Below are 15,615 nucleotides of genomic sequence, written 5' to 3' on the forward strand. Positions count from 1 at the left end.
GAAGATATCTTGTACCAAGGAGTATGGGATAGAGAATGGTGGCAGACAGTCCATGTGGGCTATGGCAGAGCAGTAGGTCTTCAGACCCCAGTGGATGCATCTGAGCACCTGTCAGAGTCATTTTCCCAAATCCCACCCTTGGTGATAGTCCTGCAGAATCAGTCCTTTTTTTCAAGAGGTTGGATTCCAAATCACTGGCTATCTAGTGCCATTGTCACCACTCTTTAAATGTTTCTATTTCTTCTGGGATTGCAATGGGAAAGGAAAGAGGTGGGCAGGGAAGGTCATGCTAATCTCAGTTGTTATACTTGATGCCAGGTACAACAGAAACCAAGGGCATTTCAGCCCAAACAACCATGTAACTTGATCTCTCGCATTCCATGTATTCCAGCCAAGGAAATAAACACTGGTGAATAATGTCTAAGAAATGCTTAACACGTTCATGTTTACAAAGTGCTTTCATGTTACCTGAGCCTCATCACACTTCTTACAGGTGAGGAAGCTCCATTTCATGGAAGATAAGCAACGTGTCTATGGTTCTCCACCTAGTTTTTGGCACAACCAAGTTGGAGACCTGGATCTTGATGAGGCCTATGAATGCAGCAAGGACTTCAGTGTTCCAAGGACCCTGGTTCCAACTCAACTCTGCCACTAGTTAGTGCTGTGGTTGTATCCAGGCCTCTTTTTCCTCCACTTTTAAATGGGTTTAATCACAGTACCTGCCCTATCAGTTTCTTGCAGGGGGCAGAAGGCCATGATACATGAGAAGAGCTTGGTGGGTTACCTGGCACAGGGCGGTTACAGGAAATGGTAGCTGTTAGTTTGATTCTTTATCCATTAGGAATGAATCTACCTATAATTAATAGAATAGTAAGCAATACTGACTTAAACAAATGGGGTTTATTTTTCTCAAACAGTAAGCAGTTTGAAGGTAGGCAGTCTTGGGCAGCCAACAGCTGAATGATGCCATCAAAGACTATTTGCCTTCTTTCATTCCATCTGGTCTCCATAGCATATTGATTTGCTGATTCATAGTTGCAGGGTGGCTACTGCAGCTCCATCTACCATAATTGGGGGGAGAGGTACAATACCAATTATTTTCCCTTTTTATAAAGAAAGCAAAAGCTATCCCAGAACCCTACTTCCAACCACAGCAGACACCTGCTTTTGCTTCATTGGCCTGGTGCATGTCTTCCAACTATTTGTAGCCTCAAGGACACTTGGAAAGTGAGCATTTAACTTTTTAAATTTGATCGTATATGTGGCAAGGAAGAAGGTGGATGAAACTGGGGGTAGATTGAGCCAATTGTATTTGCCACAGTTCTTTCTGACTTGCATAATGTTATTTTAAAAAGATATTTCATTGGTTGTCAGATATATGAGGTTTCGTTAATCCCAGTCATGTGTTCATGGCACATAGACAGCAAAGCCCCTTTTCTAGACTGACTCCCTTTTAGTCTCACAAAATGTATACTGTTTCATGTGCATCTGTTTTTCTTAACTTTTACTTAAAATATAACATACATACACTGAAGTACACAGATATTTCTAGATGGCTCAATAGATTTTTACAATTTATCCTTAGGAAGGTACCACTCTGGTCAATATTTGGAATGCTCCCAGCATCCCCAAAATCTTCCTCTTTTCCCCAAATACTCAATACTCCCTCCAAAAGGTAACCATTCTTCTGATCTCTATCCCCATAGCTCTGTTTTGCCTGTTCTTTGACCCCATCTAAATAGAATTGTACATATGTATGTACAGTAATTTACCCCCATCACATTATCCATGGAGCTTGCGTTTCAAGACCCCCCCAATGGATGCCTGAAAGCATGGATAGTACCAAACCCTATATACACTGTTTTCTTCCATGCATACACTTAAATGAAGCACTTTCTGGCTTCTCTAGCATATCTGATTGCCATCAACACTATTCTTGTGCTCTAGGGCCATTATTAAGCAAAATAAGGGGAACACAAGCACTGTGATACTGTGACAGTTGATCTGATCACAGAGAAGGCTACAAAGTGACTAACAGGTAGGGAATGTATAACAACGTGGATACATTGAACAAAGGGGTGATTCGCATCCCAGGGGTGACAGAGTGGGAAGGCCATGAGATTTCACCAAACTACTTAGAGCAGCATGAAATATTGAAGTTATAAACTGTTTACTTCTAGAATTTTTTATTTAATATTTTTGGACGTCGGTTGACCGAGGGTAACTGAAACTGCAGAAAGCAAAACCATGGGTGAGGGGGGACTGCTGTACTCTTTTTGGATGTGACTTCTTTCACTCACCTGTGAGAGTCATCTGTTCTCACATGTAGTGGGAGTTCATTAGTTCATTTGTTTCCTCTTTCTCTCTGTACAGACCTGGGGTAAGGGGCACTGTGAGAAGCAGAGTAGCACAGCCCTTTTACACTCATGGAGCACTGCAAAGGTTGCCTGGGCACCGCTCCCTCCAGCGCCACACCTGCTTTAAAAGGAATCTCTTGGGGATTTCTACGTTTGCCTTGGATGCTGTCAGCATAAAAGAATTTTCTTGAACACATCTTCATTTGGAGAGGGTAGAAGGATAGAATAAGAGAGTGATGCTTTCTGGAAGGACATTTTTAGGCAAAGGAAATAAAGCACCAACTAAAAGCATCATTGGGAACTCGAGCCTGGAAACCAGCCTTCAGTGCAGAGATTTACATCCGTCTTCTGTGCCCTACCCCTTCTATTAGTCTAATTCAGAATTCAAGGGCTTAAAAAATGTACAGCAAGCTTGTCTCTCTTGAGGCTGGGAAAATTGGTTTGAATTTGGGTTCTGAAAAGCCTTCCTCCCTGCAAGGTTGTGGCTGGTGGGCTTTCCCTATCAAAGCCAGTGTGGTTTTCTTAATAAAAACACTCAACCCCAGGACAGACTTGAGAACAAGAGTAAAGCTGATGCTTTTCAATACAGTCTTAAATGAAGATGAAAGGGACTAGTTATTCCTACAAGCACAGTCATGTAGACAAGTCAGGGATCAAGTAGAAAAACTGAAACTATACAGTTTGCTCTAGTGGCTGGCTGTCCCAAGCCTTGTGTTTGCTGGGGTAATGTGCTGAAATGTTCAGCAGAGATTTAATCGGAGGTTATTTGCTTGGCAGTTGGAGCACATTGCAAAGTGGTTGATTTGGCAAGCTGAGTCATCCTCAAGTAATTCCTTTTAGGTCCAACATCCTTACATGTTGTGTTTGTGGACATAGGGGATTAAGTGAAAGAACAGCCTAAATCCATTGCCTTTAACATCAGATGACCAACCTTGATTTTAGCAGTATTCATTGCTAACAACTTGATAATATTTTATTATTAAGTTTATTGAGTATTTTATGTATCCCTGGCCCTTACCAGGGATTGTACATACATATTTCCATTATTCCCCATAGGACCTGGGAAGATAGCTAGGATGACTTCCATTTTGCAAGTGAATAAATTGAGGATTAAAAAAATTAACTAAACTGCTAGTAAGTAACAGGCATAAGAAGTAAGGTTGAAATTCAACATGAAGTCTCTTCAATTCCAAAGGCCGTGTCACTTGTACTTATACTACACTACCATCTAAAAATAACCACCAGCCTTTCTGACCTGCTGGTAGTCTCAGGAGCCTTTGGGTTCTGCTCACCTCAGTACGTACTCTTCAGTATTTGTCCAACAAATGACTGGTTTCAGAACAGCTGAAAGCTACAAATACCTTTTCACATAGTTTAACTTTAGCTAGTTGTTGAAGCTTCACTATAACACAATTATATTTTATTAAAAGGACTTTTAAAAATATTTAAAATCATAAAGCATAGTGGAAAACACTCTAAAAGATAATAAGGAATCATTAGTTTTGGTCCTAATGTTAACACAAATCAAAACAATCCATGAGAACTTGGATGCAGACTTAATTCCTATGTGCCTCATTTTCCCTTGTTTGTGAAATGAGGAGATTGAAGTATGTGGTTCCGAATGTCCATACCTGTTCTAAAAACATGGGCTTCTACAACTTTCATTTTTGCTTTTGTGATTCTAAAATGACTTCAGAGTACAATACTTCTTTTAAGTTTTGTTTTTATTTTTCAATTACAGTTGACATTCAATACCATATTAGTTTTAGCTATATAGCATAGTGGTTAGACATTTGTATAACTTTTTTAAAAAATTTAATCTTTATTATATGTTTTCCTACTACCATTTCGTCCCCTTATATCCCTCTCACCCCATTAATCACCACACTGTTGTCCATGTCCATGGACATTTATATAACTTTCAAAGTGATTCCCCCTTTAAGCCTTGCACCCACCTGACATCTTGTAGAGCCATTACAATATTATTGACTATATTCCCTAAGCTGTACCTTATATCCCCATAGCTATTTTGTAACAGCCAATTTGTACTTCACCTCTTTCACCCAATCCCCCCAACCTCTTCCCATCAGGCAATCATCAGTTTGTTCTCTGTATCTATGAGTTGGCTTCTGTCTTGCTTGTTCATTAAATAAATGTTTCTTAAAGGAGCCTCATTACTAAACACAAATCAAGAGAATTGAATAACATGGGGTTTTCAAAAATGTTTGAAAAAGATATAAGTTCTTTATTCTTCAAAGTAAGATACATTTTCCATTGCATTTCCCAGTCCATCATTCCCACCGAAAGAAAAGTGCATAGGTTCTTATACAATGCACATTGGAGCTTGGATTCCTTGAGGTCTGGCAAGCATTAATCTTGGATAAGGTGACGTAAAATATTGCCAATGGCCAACCTCAAGTTGCCAACCCAAATATAAATCGCTCCTTGTTCAGTATACAAATTTATAATGTAAACTGCTTTAAATTATACTTGGTACTACTGAATAGAATTAAGGCACTGTTGAGCAACTCTGAAAGTAAGACTACAATGATGTTATGGTCTAGTTAGTTTAAAATGTGCTATACTTAAAAAAAAAACTTTTACTTCATCATTTTAGACCCAATAAAGAGAAAACTGGCCATATGAGTGACTCAGGATCATCTGTCATCAAACATGGGCTCAACTCAGAGAAGGTCTTCATGCAGGTTCATTATTTAAAGGTAAGCACATCTAAGTGACAGAAGCCAGTTATTATGGTGAGGCAGTTTTTTGGTTATACATATAAATAGTGAAGATTAGTGTTTAGTAACATGGTTGGGGCAAAACAAACAAAAAAACCCCTATATTGTAATGACATTTGACTAGATAGATATCTAATTATCCAATAATTAAAACACTTTATACCCCCCAAAATAGGGCATGAGTCAAAGGAACCTGAATGATATCCTGCCCTGTATCTCCCTTTTCTCTGCCTCATGTCAGCTTTGAAGAGCAGAATCTTAAAATTGTTGTCATGTTCCAATTAGAATATATGAATAAGAAGGAAGTATTTTGAGTTGTAAAGTTCTTTCCTGATTGCTGAGGGAGAGAGGCGCCAAGCCCCTCTCTCCTTCTGGTCTGTGATGAGTGTGTAGACTTCATGCAAACCAAGAAAAAATGAGAATGGGAATGCCCAGATGAGTTGAAAGCAAAGTAGTTGATCCTTAATTTCTAGGCCCAACCTTACTGCTAAGAGTATAAAGGGCAGCCTGGAACACATCAGATGGAGCATTCTAGATGTGTACAAAGTGCTGGTGGGTAAGTTAGAGCTGATTGTGTAAGCATTTTTCTGATGAACCTATGGTAGTCATCTTTTTCACTTCTACTTCTTCCTTTCTTCTAGGGCTATTTCCTTCTCCGATTTCTTGCTGGAAGACTTGGAGATAACACCTATTTTTCATTTTTAAGAAAATTTGTTCACACATGTCATGGGCAGTTGATTCTTTCCCAGGTAATTTATGAGTTCTCATGAGTGTGATATACAGTTGGTGGGGGTGTGGTATGTGGAAACTAAATGATGTGAGCATTAAAAAGTGTGGGAAAGATTTATGATTTAATGCAATAGGAAAAACGGGAAGCTAATGAAGCGGACACAAGGAAGTGTTGTTTTAGAGAGGTGATCTCCCTCTAGTTTCAAGATATCTGTGACCCAAAGCTATCTTGTGTGCAGTGATGTGGATAGTTGCATCTTAAGTGACCTTAAAAACAAAAACAAGAAAACAATCTTGTTCCTCTACCTGGAATGATCTTTGCAAGGTTGGCTCCTTCTTATCCTTTTGTCTTGGCTTGAATACCACACTCTCAGAGCCACCCCAGCTAATCATACCTGCATCCACCCTGTCATTCTCTACCCTTTGCCTTTTACTAGCCTTCATTTTCATTGCCATTGCGTTATTTATAATTATATTTTCATTTAAGATCACTTGTTTTTTTTCATATCTCCTCCATTCTATGTATAAACTCAGCAAGGCCAGACTATGCTCTTCATTTGGTCAGTACTTAGTTTATAGTTGGCACACAGTATGTACACCATATATATTTGATAAACCGATAGTTTAACAAGATACACTGAAATATTCAGACAGCCTGATCTCAAAACTATCAGAGAAAGAATGTCACCTTATATAAGTGTGTGGCCAAGGTACACATAGCAATAAGAAAGTTACCAAAGGGGGACTGGCTCTGGAAACAGTGCTCATAGCTAGCTGATAGAGAGTAGAGGATGTAGCCTCAGCTCAGATTGGATTGATGGATTTCTTTTAAAAAAGATTTTATTTATTTACGGTTAGAGAGTGGGGAAGGGAGAGAGAAAGAGAGGGAGAAAAACATCAATGTTTAAGTGATACATCCATTTGTTGCCTCTCATATGCCGCCAACTGGGGACCTGGCCTGCAACCCAAGTATGTGCCCTGACTGGGAATTGAACCACTGACGTTTTGGTTCACAGGCCGGTGCTCAATCCACTAAGCCACACCAGCCAGGGATAGGTATTTTTGATATTTGACATTTGTGCTCTTATGCAGTTTGGGGTCACATTGTCCACAATGTTAGATATAAATGATGTGCAAGTATAATCTGAACACATGGAGAGAAGAGCATGAGTGTGCTGGCTCTTTCTTGTCTCCACATTCCTCCACATTTTTATTCTTTTGGTTAGGGAAGAGGGGCTGTTCCTAAACATATATGTGGAAAGGCAACTTGAAAACTGGCTCAGAAGCCATACGCTTGGTTGACCGATTAGATGAAATTCCTACTGCTAAAAACCACTTCTCCCAAGATCCTGCAATGGTAAATAAGTGCATTGTATTTACTGTGTGTCTGAGATTCTGATTTCAACTTCCCATGGAATACTTAGTGCTCGCTCCACCAAATCATTCAGTTTTTCTTTCATTTCTCTCAAATAATAGTTTTATGTTTTTGTAAAAGCTTTATTGAGATATAATCCACATATTGTAAAATTGACCAGTTTAAAGTATATAAGCCAGTGGGTTGTTGCTGTTTTTTTTTCAAGTATACATAAGGTTGGTCTACAGCCGTACCACCCCAAATGTGCCCAATCTCGTCAAATATACACGCAAGGTTGTGCTACCATTACCAACCACTATGTAATTCCAGAACATTTCCATCATCCTTCAAACAAACCCCTTGTCTATTAGCAGTCACTCCTCTTTTCCACCTTCCTCAGCCCCTGGCAACCATTAACCTACTTTCTGTCCTAGGGATTTGCCTATTCTGGACATTTTGTATAAATGGGGTCATATAATACAGGGTGGGGCAAAAGTAAGTTTACAATTGTGAGTACACAAAACACAGTTTATTCTTGTATTATTTATTAATTACTGGTATTTCTTATTTGTATTACACTGTAAACATACTTTTGCCCACCCCTGTATGTGGAACTTTGTGACTGGCTTGTCTTTCAGCATAATGTTTTCAAGGTTCGTGTATCATGTATCAGTACTTTATTCTTCTTTTTGTTTTAATTTTTACTTTTTAAATTGTGGTAAAATATATATAAAATTTACATTTTACCCATTTTTAAGTATGTAGTTTAGTGCATTAAGTACATTCATACTGTTGTGCAACCATTACCACCATGCCTACAGAATGTTTTAATCTTCCCAAATTAAACTTGTATCCATTAAACAATAATTCCATATTCTTCCCTCCCCACAGTCTCTGGCAGCCACCCTTCTACTTTCTGTCTCTATGAGTTTGACTACTCTAGGGATGTTATATAAGTGGCATCATATGTTATTTGTCCTTTTCTGTCTGGCTTATTTCACTGAGCATAATATCTTCAAGGTTCATCCATCTTGAAGCATGTGTCAGAAATTTTTTCCTTTTTAGGACTCAATATTTCATTATACACACACACACACACCCACACACACACACACACACATATATATATATGCACACACACACACACACACATCACATTTTCTTTATCCATTCATCTGTTAATGGATGCTTGGGTTATTTATACCTTTTGGTTCTTGTGAGTAATACTGCTTTGAACATTGGTATACAAATATCTTTTCAAGTCCCTGCTTTCAATTTTTTGACTATATTCCCAGAAATGGAATTACTAGATTATATGATAATTCAATTTTTTGAGATATTGCCTTACTGTTTTCTACATTGGCTGCACAATTTCATGTTCTCACCAGCAATGTACGAAGGTTCCAGTTTCTCCATATCCTCACCAACACTTGTTGTTTTCTATTTTTTTTTATAATAACCATCTTAGCAAGTATGAAATGGTATCTCATTGTTGTTTTAAATTGCCTTTCTCTGATAGCTAATGATGCTGTGTACTTTTTCATGGGTTTACTGGCTGTTTGTATATCTTCTTTGGAGAAATGTTTATGAAAATCATTTGTTGATCTTTTATATTGGTTGTCTTCTATTATTTAGTTGTAAGAGTAGTTTATATATTCTAGATTGCAAGTCCCTTTTCAGATTGTGATTTACAAATATTTTCTTCATTCCCTAACTGAAAATCGTGAAGATGTAATCCGATGTTTTCTTCTAAGAGTTTTATGGTTTTCACTCTTATATTTAGGTCTCTTAACTATATTGAGTTAATTTTTGTATATGGTATGAGTTAGATGGTTCAACTTCATTCTTTTGCATGTGAATTTCTAGTTGTCTCATGACCGTTTGTTGAAAAGGCTATCCTTTCCCTCCCTGAATTACCCTTATTGAAAATCAATTGACCATAAATGTAAGAGTTTATATCCAGACTCTCAGTTTTCTTCCATTTATCTATATTTCTTTCCTTATGCCAATACCACAGTAAGTTTGGAAATTACTGCCTTTTCAACTGACACATACTCATTTTTTTTAACTTCAAGAAATAAAAGAAAGTACAAAGAAGAATATAAATCATCATTCAAAATCCCACCACCTATAAATACCTAAAATGAATATTAGGTAAATGCCACTTTGTCTTTTTCATTCTCTTTATAAGTGTATATGATATGTGTACATGTATCTGTGTCTCTGTGTATATAATATGTGTGTGTACACATATGTAGATACAAAGATATATTTAGAAGTAAGTTTATAAAAATATGATTATATTATATTAGCTTTTAATAAAATGTTTTAAATTTTATTTTACTTAAATGTAATAAATGAAAAAGAAAGTAATGGGAATATAAAGTGAATATCCTGAACTTCATATAAATCTAAGAGATATTGTTTCCTAAAATATTCTTCTATGGTTAAAAAACACAATTGCAAAGCAATCTTTAGAGGTTAAAATTATTTTTTTCTTTAGCTATATATTCCAATTTTAGAAAGCATGATTCACTTTTGTAAAAGATGATGAAATCAGTAATTATGTACTTTTACTACTTTCCCCACAATTCTAAATTTTTATTAATTAATATTTGCATAGTTTAGGTTGAAATTAATATTAGTATGTACTGTAACCACAGTTTTCACAGTTGTAGAATCTTGACTCTGTATTTAAATGATTTCAGTATTCACCATAGTCTTTACCATACTTCTATACTCTTGAATTCTTTATTTGCATTCAACTTTTTGTTGGCTGAATTTTGTTATCAAATTGGTGTTTAACTTGCAGACTCACTGGTTCTGTGATGTCTGAGTTCTTATGTGCTTGAGAATGTTTGTTTGTTGCCTTTATGTTTGATTTATAAACTGACTGGGCATAATATTCTTGGGTTGCATTTTCATTTCCTTGGAACTTTGTGGATATTACTCAGCTGCCTTCTGGCATTAAACACTGCTCTTGAAAATTTGAAGTCAGTTTACTTTTTCCTCTATACATATCAGTCAGATGACAGAAGAATTTTTTCATTATCTTTGACATTTAATTGCAGATAAAAATATTTAATAAAAAAATGGCTTGGTGTCCATGAGTCTATATCATAGTCTGTAGACCATGAGTCTATAGTTCTATAGTTTTTCCATAAAGCTATATTTTTAGTTATAGCTTGTATTTTTCCTTCTTTCACTGAAGTTGTCTTAATTATATCTTTGAACACATTCTCTTCTATTTTTCTGTTGGAGGTGACCAGTTATCCATATGTTATAACACTTTTGTCCTCCATACTTGTTATTTTCTAATTGCTTTTGTTTTTTTACTCTTCATGGTATGTATTTATCTCAAGCAACATTATTATTTTTATTATAACATTATTTTTTTCTTTAATGTCCGTTCTTTGCTGTTTCTATTTTATTACTGTCCTATACTGGCATTATTTTGGTTCTTAGTTTATTTCCTTTGCTTTGCAATCTGATTTTTCATTTCATTTTGTTGTTTTGTGATTGTGTCTTTGAGCTTTCATTTCACTGAATTTATGTTCTTATTATGATCTTACGTTTGTTTTATAGCATAATGCATTCATGGAGAATTTTTTTCTGCTTCTTGGACTGTATTTTCTTCAAGACTGGATTCTTTTTCTTTATGTTGTGCTTTTTATTTCTGCCTCTTTTTATTTCTTCCTCTCTTTTTATTTCTGCCATACTTCTTGCTCATCCTCAGCATCAGTAACACTGTTTTGACCTTTTATTTATGCTCATATGTATTGGAATATGATCCTTGATTTCTCTCCCAACTCTTCTTAGACATGTCTTTCTTCCTTTCTGAGCTACAGTTTGAAGTTTGGATTTTATGCATGGAGGGGGCCCAGGGAAAGAGCTCCAGGAAGCTGTATGCAGCTTTTGTTGTAAGAATTTGGCTTCTTTAACTCTTGAAATTTTGTTAAATGTACCCAGTCAAGATTCACTTTACCTAATTTGGATGCAGCTTATTTCCATTACAGCTACTTCCTCAATTAATACTGTTCCACTAATTCAGCTTGGAGCTCTACAACCTACACAGTTCAGCAGTGTCATCCTCAGTTGTTTATTTCCCAGCTATTACTCATCTTTCTCCAGCAAACATTTCCGGTCCCTCACAGTAAAAAAAAAAAAGAGGAAAGATAAAGTTATTCCTGTTTCTTTCCAAATGTGTGGGTGGTATGTGGGAGAATTTTCAGGGTTTGGACAATTCACCAGTCTCAATATTGCTAAGCATGAGGTTGGAAGTGGTGCAGAAGAGAGGATGGAAACTATATTGGAATCTTATATCTCTTTCCTTAGTTGCCTTTTTGAAATTTATACCACAAGGATGTACTTCTTTCCTGGTTTAAGTGGTGCTGGTGAAGTTTTTGCTGATTTTTTAAGTGGATTGTGTTTTTGTTTATATTGCTAATTAATTTTATTTATAGTATTAATAATACTGATGAGCAAGGCTATGAACCAGATTCTTTACTCAGAAGTCCCTCAATTTCTTCTTTTTAAAATTTACTTTTTGACTTCCAGCTAAGATGTAGGCGTAGGTAGACACATTGTACCTCCTCACACAACCAAAAGAAGGACAACAATTTAAAAACAAAAAACAAACAACCAGAACTGACAGAAAGTCGAACTGTATGGAAATCTGACAATCAAGGAGTTAAAGAAGACACACTCATCCAAACCAGCAGGAAGGGCAGAGACAGGCATGCAGAGAGGACTTGTGGCAAGGCTGCGCCTGGTGGACCCAGCCAGGCAGCAGCTGGTGGAGTGGGCGGTCCCACATTCCTGCACAGATAAACTGGGAGGAACAGTTGGGGAGTAGGGCAAACTGCACAACCCAGGGCCCCAGCACTGGGAAACGAAGCCTCAAACCACTGATTGAAAACATCTTCGGGGGTTGAGACAGCAGCAGAAGAAACTCCCCAGCTTCACAGACGAGTCTGTTGGAGAGACCCACAGGGTCCTAAAATATATACAAGCCCATCTACCTGGGAATCAGCACCAGAAGGTCCCAATTTGCTTGTGGGAAGTGGGGGAAGTGACTGAAATCAGGCAGAGAGTGGAACAAGCATTCTCTGGACCCTTTCCTCACAAAGAGCATCACAATGCAGTGATGTGGGTTACCCCTCCCTGGTGAACACCTAAGGCTCCACCCTTCACTACATAACAGGCACATCAAGACAAAAAAAATGGCCCAAATGAAAGAACAGATCAAAGCTCCAGAACAAATACAAAGTGACCAAGAGATAACCAACCCATCAGATGCATAGTTCAAAGCACTGGTGATCAGGATGCTCACAGAATTGGTTGAATTTGGTCACAAATTAGATGAAAAAATGAAGGCTACGCTAAGTGAAATAAAGGAAAATGCACAGGGAACCAATAGTGATGGGAAGGAAACTGGAACTCAAATCAATGGAGTGGGCCAGAAGGAAGAAAGAAACAATCAAACAGAAAAGAATGAAGAAACAAGAATTCAAAAAAATGAGGACAGGCTTAGGAACCTCCAGGACATATTCAAGCATTCCAACATTCAAATATAGGGGTACCAGAAGGAGAAGAGGAAGAGCAACAAGTAGAAAAGTTATGTGAACAAATAATAAAGGAGAGCTTCTCCAATCTGGCAAAGGAAATAGACTTCCAGGAAGTCCAGGAAGCTCAGAGAGTCCCAAAGAAGTTGGACCCAAGAAAGCACACACCAAGGCACTTCATAATTACAATATCTAAGATTAAAAATAAGGAGAGAATCTTAATAGCAGCAAGAGAAAAGGAGAGAGTTACGTACAAAGGAATTCCCATCAGACTATCAGCTGATTTCTCAAAAGAAACCTTGCAGGCAAGAAGGGGCTGGAGAGAAGTATTCCAAGTCATGAAAGGCAAGGACCTCCATCTAAGATTGCTCTATCCAGCAAAGCATTCATTTAGAATGGAAGGGCAGTTAAAGTGCTTCTCAGATAAGGTCAAGTTAAAGGAGTTCACCATCACCAAGCCCTTGTATCCCTGTTACATATGAAATGTTAAAGGGACTTATCTAAGAAAAAGAAGATGAAAAACATGTACAGTAAAATGACAGCAAATTCACAGTTATTAACAACCACACCTAAAACAAAACCAAAAACAAACTAAGCAATCAACTAGAATGGGAACAGAACCACGGAAATGGAGATCACATGGAGGGTCATCAACAGGGGAGTGAGACAGGGAGAGAGGGGAAAAAGATACAGAGAATAAGTAACATAGATGGTAGGCAGAAAATAGATGGCAGAAGGTAAGAATAGTATGAGAAATGTAGAAGCCAAAGAACTTATACATAAGACCCGTGGAATGAACTAAATTGGGGGATTGTGGGCAGCAGTGGTTGTGCAGGGTGGAGGGGAGTGAAGGGGGGGAAAATGGGACAACTGTAATAGCATAGTCAATAAAATATATTAAAAAATAAAATAAAATTTTCTTCTTAATTTTTTCCCTTCCAAACATCCTACCTATACAGGATTTTAGTATCATCATCTGTTCAGCCTTAATTAAAACTGCTTTCTTGAGCTTGGTCATGACTTCTTCTTTCTTCTCAGTTCTTACCCTGCCAGCACTGACCTTGCTTCAACATTTTGATTGTTTTGTTTCTCCTTTCTCCCTCCCCATGACCATGATAATTATTCAAAAACATCTGTCAAAAATGCTTAGACTGTGTTATTATGAAGCAAATGCCAGTTTATCCAGTAGAATCTATATGCACCTACTTTTCATAGAGTACTTTCACCAAGACTAAAAAATGACCTAATTAGCCATGTGCCAAAATCAGTGTAGTTTTATTTTAATCATAAAGCTTAATTTATCTGATTAACATATAGATTATTAGGAGAGTTGGAAATGAAAACAAAAATTCCTAAAGAATGTATTTTTTTAATGTTGTTCTGTTATGGAGAGTGGGTAAAAGCTTCTGTGATGAGTCCACTGCATGGGGTATATGCCAATTTAAAAAAAAAGAAAGAAAGAGAGAGGGAGAAAGGATGGAGGGATGAAAGGAAGGAAGGAACAGGAAGACTAGCATTTTGAGGTTAAAAATTAGGTCTATGAAAGGAGTAAGAAGGGTCCTTTAAAGAAAGACACAATTGTAACTGGAAGATGCAAGAGAGCAGAATTAAAGTTAACTTTGCATATCCTGCTTCTCATGGATTTAAGTTTTCCCCCTTGCCATTGAGTTGATGTAATTCCCCTCTCCCATAATTGAGCATAAATTACTGTACAAATATGGGATAAGTTGATATGGGCTCTAAGGAGATAATGAAGTAAAATTAGTAAGAAATTATACTTACAGTACTTGGGTTTTTTTAAGAAGCAAGAATATTGCCATTCAGCCAATGAAATACCTACAAAGTAATGTATTAATAAATCAATTTTGATAAATTAATATCTAATTCAAAATTTTTACAAAATAATTATTAAAACAAAAAGAATGGCTTTAAGAAACAAAAGCAAAAATAGTTTTTCACATTCTAAATATTGTTCTTACTTCTTGGGGTATTTTTCTCCCTATACTGTATCCACACTGCAGGTGCAGGGAAGGAATTCAGATGTGAGGCATTATTCTATTTGGGGTTGTCCTCTCTCATTTGGACTGCAGGATCCGTGCCTTTAATATTAGCTGGTATTCTTAGTATCATTTATTTTGGGTGAAGTAGCAATAAATAAGTAAAGTGTTATAAGGAAAACAGAAGTTGCAAGAAATAAATTTTTTTCATTATTGCCCTTAATAAGGACACTGCCTTTGGAAGAAATAGACCTAAGCACCCAAAAATGTGTAGAAAGGGATGATTGGCTTCACCAGTGTAGTGATGGCTAAGCTAGTACAATGATAGAAAAAGAACACCTTGTCATACAAATTGTTTACAGATTTCCACTCCTCTGTGATTCCATCTGTTTGTAATCCAAAGCTCCTCCCCCTGCTTCCATCTCACACTCTGAGTTAAATGAGTCTCATCAGAGCCCTACTCTGCCCCTGGATCCCCAGGCTTGGCTCTGGGGTATGGGTGGGGCTTCCAACTGGAGGTGTGTTCATTTGGCAGTGTCATAGTTGGTCATCTACTCTCTCTTTAAAGAACCTCTTTTGAAAGATTTTCTGTTTATTAAAAGAAAAACTTCAAGTGTAGATCCCAAGAAAGTTAAATGTTGTTCTTGTTTATTTCATGTTGTATATTGTTTCAAAATGTGTCTTACCAAATCTTCAGATGACAGGGTTAACACTAATGTAGCAAATAAAAATGCTCCACACCCAGTTAAATTTGAGTTTCAGATAAACAACAAATAATTTTTTTAGTGGTAAGTATGCCCCCAATTTAACTGGGTGTCCTACATTTTACCTGAGAAACCTAGTTGAGACCAAATCAAGATTCCAGAATTAGAT

The 15,615-nt window shown here is 37.0% G+C and overlaps 1 protein-coding gene across 8 annotated transcripts in view; it reads left to right on the forward strand.

Annotated features, from left to right (window-relative positions):
• The window catches only part of LOC114512547 (aminopeptidase O (putative)), a 439,198-nt gene that overhangs the window by 300,719 nt on the left and 122,864 nt on the right, over nucleotides 1-15,615 (forward strand). For all 8 annotated transcript variants that reach the window (XR_004902147.1, XM_036021469.1, XM_036021474.1 and 5 more), the window contains 2 exons: nucleotides 4,975-5,077; nucleotides 5,740-5,847. Coding sequence is in view for 7 of the 8 variants with exons in the window: in XM_036021469.1 (XP_035877362.1) it covers nucleotides 4,975-5,077; nucleotides 5,740-5,847 (211 nt within the window). In the remaining variant the exon portion in view is untranslated. The remainder of the gene's footprint in view (nucleotides 1-4,974; nucleotides 5,078-5,739; nucleotides 5,848-15,615) is intronic.

Source organism: Phyllostomus discolor, chromosome 3 (genome assembly GCF_004126475.2).
Source record: "Phyllostomus discolor isolate MPI-MPIP mPhyDis1 chromosome 3, mPhyDis1.pri.v3, whole genome shotgun sequence".
Lineage (NCBI taxonomy): Eukaryota > Metazoa > Chordata > Mammalia > Chiroptera > Phyllostomidae > Phyllostomus > Phyllostomus discolor.